This window comes from Sinocyclocheilus grahami, unplaced genomic scaffold, assembly GCF_001515645.1.
Source record: "Sinocyclocheilus grahami isolate Dianchi unplaced genomic scaffold, SAMN03320097.WGS_v1.1 scaffold708.1, whole genome shotgun sequence".
Taxonomy (NCBI): domain Eukaryota; kingdom Metazoa; phylum Chordata; class Actinopteri; order Cypriniformes; family Cyprinidae; genus Sinocyclocheilus; species Sinocyclocheilus grahami.
This window is the reverse complement of record NW_015505887.1, coordinates 751,948-760,038: the sequence shown is the minus strand read 5'-3', so window position 1 is coordinate 760,038 and position 8,091 is coordinate 751,948. Positions and strand designations below refer to the sequence as shown.

Here is an 8,091-nt window from a genome sequence, read left to right as displayed (position 1 = left end):
AACGCGCGTGGAGTAAAGTTCAGGTGTCAGTAGTTCAACTGATTTATAATGGCGAGGCGCGTCTTGATTAAGTGCTGATGTCACCAGATTCCTCAGCGCTCGTTTGCCGAATCAAGCCCCGCAGATTCAACAAACAAGACAAATGGCCGAATGAGCCACGGTAACCTTTGTGTTTCCCTTTCAGGCTCCGTCCAATCATGTGCCAGCGGAAATACCAAAAAAATATAAAGGTAATAATTGAATTATAATAATTTATAATAATATATAGGCTAACTGATATTGTAATATTACGCACACACACACAAACACACACACACACACACACACACACATAACACACAATTTTATATATAACATTTTTATAACTTTATTGTTTTTATAATATAATTGGAATTCTGACCGTTTGTTTTGTCTAAAAAAATGTGTATTTTATACGTAAAGATAGATGCACAAATACATACAAATGTAAGAAATCTAACTGTAATAGTTATCATTTTTAATTATATATATATATGTGTATATATGTGTGTGTGTGTAAACATTTATTTCTTTTGATTTAAATTTGTATAATTTTCATCTTTCTCTCCTTGTGCATGCTTGTAGGAACTGAATAGAGGAGGGTGACACATCAGAATCAGAATCAGAATGAGTTTTTATTGCCAGGTATGTTTACACATACGAGGAATTTGTTTTCATGACAGAAGCTCCACAGTGTAACAACAGTGTATCCTGACATGGTTGTTGAAAAAGTAACTGGACAAATGTAGAAATTTCTACAAAGTGATTTCTCCACCCGTGTCTGCATGTGCCAGCAGCAGATGAGACTCGAGCACGTTGCTCAATTTAAGCTGTTGTCCTAAATCCACAAACTACTCAAAAACACAAAGTATATTTCTCCAGCTTTTTTGCGGTTCATCTTATTATGGTTCTGCCTCTGTTGTTACGCAGGTGATGCATGCGGTGGGGCTCCGTCGGCCTGCGGCCTGACCTCGATGCAGCTCCATGGATCAGCACCGCCCTAATAGCGGAGGCAGCGGCGCATGGCCTTTAAAAACGCGCGTGGAGTAAAGTTCAGGTGTCAGTAGTTCAACTGATTTATAATGGCGAGGCACGTTTTGATTAAGTGCTGATGCCACTGGATTCCTCAGCGCTCGTTTGCCAAATCAAGTCGTGCAGATCCAACAAATAAGACAAATGGCCGAATGAGCCGCGGTAACCTTTGTGTTTCCCTTTCAGGCTTCGTCCAGTCATGTGCCAGCGGAAGTGCAGCGCTCTCCGATTTGTTTTATTTATGGCTTTGCTCCTGGCATAATATGCAGTTGCGGGTGCAGGGACTTTAGGCAGGAAGCAAATACAAATGAGCAGCGTGTTTTCATGCATGTGTGTGTTTTTTGCTCCAAGGACCTGTCACGGCGACAATAATCAGCCATTTTTTAAAGCCCGTTCTCCTCTAACTATCAGCCGTAGACGTGTCACCTGCCGCAGGTGTCTGTGTTTCACCCTCCCGTTCGCTCTCTGCTGCCGTCAACGTTCAATTATTCTTCCCCTTCCTGTAGCACCTACAAAGGAAACATCACAGGCTCATTCGAGGGGGGAAATGAGTAAAAAAAACAGCAGCGACACCGATCGGTTGCCGGCAGTGTCATTTGTGAATAAACAGCGTGTCAGTCTGACGGTCTTTTTTCCTCTGCTGGTTGCAGACAGGCCTGTCAGCCGCTGGAGGATCCTGACAGCTAGTGCTACAGCGCTAACCAGAGCACATTACACCACCGTTCATCTCCGAAATGATGAACCGGCCTCGGTTTGGTCAATGATGACCTGGTTGAGAGCGGCTCGGTTTTAATAGTCTGAATCAGGGTTATTTTAGTTAACTGAAACTAAAATAATAAAAAATAAATATATATATATATATATATATATATATATATATATATATATATATATATAAACAAAGAAAAAGGAAAAAGTACTAAGACGTTAAATTAAAATGAAAACAAAATATTAAAATATTAAATAAAAACTATAATAGTATCTCAGTGATACTAAAATAACAGGAATTGTCAGGGAAAAGCTCTAATCTATTTATTGAAAGGTCTTTATCTACAGCCAAATCAATAAACTATGATCAAAAACTATATTTGAATTTTACTGTTTTTTTAGCATGTCTTTTAGGTTGCATCAAGATTAGTTGCACTACATTTGAAAAATTATAAGACTTACCTTTTTGGGAAAAAAAGTAGCATATAAAAAAAAAAAAGGGGGCACTTATTACGGAAATAATGCACTTTAAATATTATATTTAAGTGTGAACTGAAAATAATGTTTAAACACTTAAGGCATATCTTTTAGGTTACTTCAAGATTAGTTGCATTACATTTGAAAATTATGAGAGTAGGTACTACTTTTGAATTTACTTCATGATTGTTAAAAAAGTACGTTCTATATCAGGGATCCTCAAATCTGGCCCACGAGATCCACTTTCCTGCAGAGTTTAGCTCTAACCCTAATCAAACACTCCTGAGCATGCTAATCAATGTCTTCAGGATCATTAGAAAATCACTGGTAGCTGAGTTTGATCAGGGTTGGAGCTAAACTCTGCAGCACATTGGCCCTCCAGGGCAAGATTTGAGGAACCCTGTTCTATATAGTATGAATATGGGTAGTATGAATGAAATTCGGACGTACTACATCCGCCATGTTGTTACTGTCACAGGACCTACCAGTGTCAGTTGCGTCGCTTCACTGCCAGTCATAAATCCTCTCCCGTGGCCTCATGGGATAGTAAAGCGTCCATCGAATGCGCACTTCAGAATCCGGGCGGAAGGAGGAGGTCATCCGGGTACTTTTCGCCTACTGTTTATCGGATACTATGAAATCGGACATACTACTCACCTCACATACTGTTTTTCTCCCACTATATAGTAGGGAAGTATGCGATTTCGGACACAGCGTTACTCTTGTGAAAAAGAAGTAGCATACTTGTAAAAAGAGCACTTATTATGGAAATAATGTACTTAAGTGCATAATGAATGTATATTATTTGCAATTAAATAAATAAAGTCATATTAAATACAGTTATCTGAACTGTGTAGTGCATTTTGACCCAATTGAGTAGGGCTTAAGTACATCTTTGTGCAATTTCATAATTCTATCATCTTTGAAATATTGGTAGTGTACTGTTGAATGTACTGACAAGCATTTATGGTAAACTAAAATATACCATAATGTAATATCTATTGAATCTTATGTCATGTATTTTAAATATTTGTAGTTACACATTTGTAATGATGAAGTTGCAGTTTAGTACATTTAAAATCTATTAACTTGAAGTGTAATATCGAATAACACACTACAGTTAAAATTATCAAGTACTTTGTGCTTTAGTATGTTAGTCAACACAAAAAATAAGTGTGCATAATTAAAGCATGACTTTATAACAGTGATTTAAAATGCACTTTAAAACATAGACTCGCAATATTTAATATTGCCCTTTTTAAAATTGTGTTAAGAAACATACTCATGAAAAGTGTCACACTTTAAGTACACTTGGTAGTGTACTGTTGAATGTACTGACAAGCATTTATGGTAAACTAAAATATACCATAATGTAATATCTATTGAATCTTATGTCATGTATTTTAAATATTTGTAGTTACACATTTGTAATGATGAAGTTGCAGTTTAGTACATTTAAAATCTATTAACTTGAAGTGTAATATCGAATAACACACTACAGTTAAAATTATCAAGTACTTTGTGCTTTAGTATGTTAGTCAACACAAAAAATAAGTGTGCATAATTAAAGCATGACTTTATAACAGTGATTTAAAATGCACTTTAAAACATAGACTCACAATATTTAATATTGCCCTTTTTAAAATTGTGTTAAGAAACATACTCATGAAAAGTGTCACTCTTTAAGTACACTTTTATTAAGTACACTTTTATTTAATATTACTATATGCAAGTACAGTTTCATACTTAAAGTACACTACAAGTGCACATTCAATACTATTAAAAACATTAATTTTTTTTTATGAGGGCAAGCTTAGTTTTAGTATGCAAAAAAAACCAAACATAATAATTAGTGATTTTCATCTCAAGTAAAATTCATCAAAGACGCGGCGAGAGCTCACTATTTAAATGCTCCGGTTGGCTCCCATTGTCCTGTCTGGAGATGGGAATGACTAATTGGTCATAATTGTTGGTAATTCCCCATGCGTCCGTCTCCTTTAGGCCGTTCCTGTGTGGTCAAGAAGGAGATATCCGTTATTGATGTGACAACACAAAATTGAAAACCTTTGGCGGCGCGTCAACCCCTAATTAATCACTCTAATTTAATCTCACCACGGCTCTTCACCCATCAAATGAATGCGATTACGGTGGCGAGAGCCATTTTGATGCTCAAGCACTGGAGGTTACTCATGCTAATTAGCGGCTAGCCTGGAGAAGACAAGGGCCTGAGGGTCGGCCAGAAGAGTCCTAAATAGAGCTAAACAGTCACAGAATGACCTCAGGAAAACGTAGCCATGCTCGTTCTCATTTTCATAATGTATTTCATTCAAGTCCACTTGGACACAATGGGGCAAGAGTCGTTTAGCAAGCGCTGGCCTCAGCCTGTAGGGCTGTGCTAACCGATACTTAGTCTCCGTTTAGTCGCATGGCGCTCATGTTAATGAATTTTAGTCTCATGAACTGGTCGTTCTATGAAATGGCCTAGTTTGAGGATTAAAGTAAGATTTTGAACACTTTTCTTCGAGAATTTGTAGTGTTAACGCATTTATATAAACACATCAGAGATTAACTATTTAATTTGACATTACAAAGCTACGAGGACAATTTAATACTAATTTTTTATTTTTTTTTACATGTACACTATTCATTTGGTTACTATACAAAATTATGGTAACAGAATTGACAACGAAACAAGATAAAGTGGTAAAAATTGCTGGACTTTTTAAATGTAAATTAATACTTTTATTCAGTAAGGATGCATTAAACTGATCAAAAGTGACAGTAAAGACATTTATAATGTTACAAAATATTTCTATTTCAAATAAATGCTGTTCTTTTGAACTTTCTATTCATTAAAGAATCCTAAAAAATAAGACGTATCAAACTTTCCACAAGAATACTGAAAATAATTGATAATAAAATATTAATTAACATTGATGACAATCAGAAATGTTTCTTGAGCAGCAAATCAGCATATTAGAATGATTTCTGAAGATCACGTGACACTGAAGACTGGAGTAATGCTGCTGAAAATTCAGCTGCGCATCACAGAAAAAGTATACAAACAGAAAACAGTTATTTTAAATTGTAATAATATTTCACAATTTTTACTGTTTTTATTGTAATTTTGTTCAAATAAATGAAGCCTTGGTAAGTGTGAGTGTGTGTGTGTGTGTGTGTGTGTGCGTATATATATATATATATATATATATACACACACACACACACACACACACACACACACACACACTAAATATAGGTTTTATTTCATTTCTATGTAATAAAATAATTTTTACACACAATTATTTTTTCTTCACCAGTGTATAAGCTTTTGAAATTAGGAAAATGCAATAATCATTATTATTGTCATTATTTAGAGAGAGAGAGAGAGAGACGGAAACGCAGGGAAAGTCTGAAGCATCTAGAAAACATTTAGAAAAGGTTATTGAATTCTAGTCAATGTTGTCACAGTAAATTTTAAATCAGCTATTCATTATTAAAGGCTTTTTTATCCACATGCACATGAGAGACAAATGGCTTCCATTCTGCAGAAAGTGACATCAGATTCCCCTCATCGTCCTGTTTAAGAATCTGTTACGCATTATTGGTCTTTTTACCAGCACTAATTAAAAGCAGCAGACAGGCGACGTCTTGCAGCCGTTCCCTTAATATACTTAAAGGGGTCATATGATGTTGCTAAAAAAGAACATTATTTTGTGTATTTGGTGTAATGAAATGTGTTTATGCGGTTTAAGGTTAAAAAAACACATTATTTTCCACATACTGTACATTATTGTTTCTCCTCTATGCCCCGCCTTTCTGAAACGTGTAGATTTTTACAAAGCTCATCGGTCTGAAAAGCGAGGTGTGCTGTGATTGGCCAGCTATCCAGTGCGTTGTGATTGACCGAATACCTCAAGCATGTGACGGAAATGTTACGCCCCTTACCATATTGTGATGCCATGCCCTGGCCGGAGCGAAGAGACAAAAACATTAAAACCCATTATAAACGAGGCATTTGTTGTGTCCAGTGGGGACATAATTATGGATTATAATGACTTATACTGTCTTTTTACGCGTTGCATTGCATTGCGCCGTGTAAACATAAAACCATGTCTGCATTTGTGATCGGAGAAATGACAAACAACAAGCCCTACTCTACACTGCCCAAAACTCGCGTTTGAATCGTCAGTGGCAAATCCTTTTTATTTAAAATTACAGTCTGTGAGTCAGAACAGCCGGCATTGTAGTCTACTCTCCCAGGATCAGGAAACAGTCCTCCATAAAATGTGCTGCACACATCTGAATATTTGGGTTGAAGTGTTAACCACTGATTTCTAGTTGTGTCCTCTTTTGGAAGACCAAACAAAGACTAGAGTGAGCAGAGGCGGCGGATTCGATGAAGGAGCGGCCGGCGGGCTTGCGGCAACCACATGTGACTACCCCGGGCTGGACTCCACTTCGTCCACGGTGAAAGCCAATCCGGCGATCCACAGCACGAAGTCGATGTATTTCCTCAGCGACCAGCACGGGTCAGCTCTAGGCATGACGAAGCGGATATCATCCTCTTTTGGAAGACCAAACAAAGTAGTTTCGCTTTCACATGGCAACAACAATACTACAGCGAGAACGTTTGGGCAGCGTTATGCGAATCTTCCCACACTGTGACGTAGACATGTGGGGGCGTGTTAGAACGAGCCGTTTTAGGTAGGCGTGGTTAACTCTTAACTTTTATAAAAAATATCTCTTTGGATTTGAGACTTTAGTCTTTGCAACTTTACAGATCTTCTTTATGCACCAAGAGCTTGTAACACTCCAAAGAGAAAGAAAAAATTGAAATCGCATCATATGACCCCTTTAAGATTTAAACGCTTAACACTTAGTCAAAGATCAATAATTGATCAGGGCATGTTTATTTAATGTGCTGTAATGGAATATCACTCTCTTCGCTGTACACACACAGGCCAGAGTGTTTACCGCTTATCACAACATGATAAATATATCATGAGAACATCCTTCAATAATTGACATAATGCAAGTGCTCAGAATGCCACCAGTGGTTGGCATCAGAGTGTGTGTGTGTGTGTGTGTTTGTGTGTGTGTGTGTTTACAGCTGGGTTGTTGGTCAGGATGTTTTTGGTGTGGAGGTTCTGACGTGTTGCATGTTGTTGTATGTTGTGAAGGTGTTGGTGTGTTTTCTGCGGATGGAAGCGCTGGAGAGTGACTGGCAGAGGAAAGACGAATGCTGTCTGTTTAATGATGCCCACCAGTCCAGCCAGAGCACAGGCACGCTCACATGTGCTAAAAGCTGAAGGAGGCCAAGCGGTGCAGAAAGGTAAAATACCCACCGCACATCAGCTTTAACCAACATTGCACCTTTCTATTCTATAATTATATCTCACACAAGCATTGGAAAAAATAGTATGTTTTATATTAAATATGAAAAGCAGTTAATACAATAAAGTGTGTTTTACAAGAAAATACTATTTCAGTCTTTCTACTTCAATTTTACATTTCAATTAATATGTTTAGTTAAATGTGTGACGTGCTGTTTCTTTGTATTTATTTGTGTGAAAATTGTTATAAAGTAAATCCTGCACACTAAAAAATGATTTTTCTAAATTGTTAATGAAACAAAGATTATTGGAGTATGTTTTGCAAGAAAATACTGTTTCAGTCTTTCTATTATTGAATAGATGAATTTCATATTTAATTCACTTGCCATTTCTTGGCAGTTTCTAAATTAAAATTGTTTCTACACCAATATTTTTTTTCTTCAGTAAATAACCCTGATTTATTGGGACTTTTTAAATAAGAAAAATCGCCTTATAAGCAATCATTCTTTAAGCATACCCC

At 36.7% G+C, this 8,091-nt stretch overlaps 1 protein-coding gene across 1 annotated transcript in view; it reads right to left on the bottom strand.

Annotated features, from left to right (window-relative positions):
- Nucleotides 1-4,126: 4,126 nt before the first annotated feature.
- lhx2b (LIM homeobox 2b) overlaps nt 4,127-8,091 on the bottom strand; it is a 20,723-nt gene continuing 16,758 nt past the window's right edge. The window contains exon 4 of the mRNA XM_016244120.1: nt 4,127-4,243. Within this exon, the coding sequence (XP_016099606.1) occupies nt 4,196-4,243 (48 nt within the window). The 3' untranslated portion in view covers nt 4,127-4,195. The remainder of the gene's footprint in view (nt 4,244-8,091) is intronic.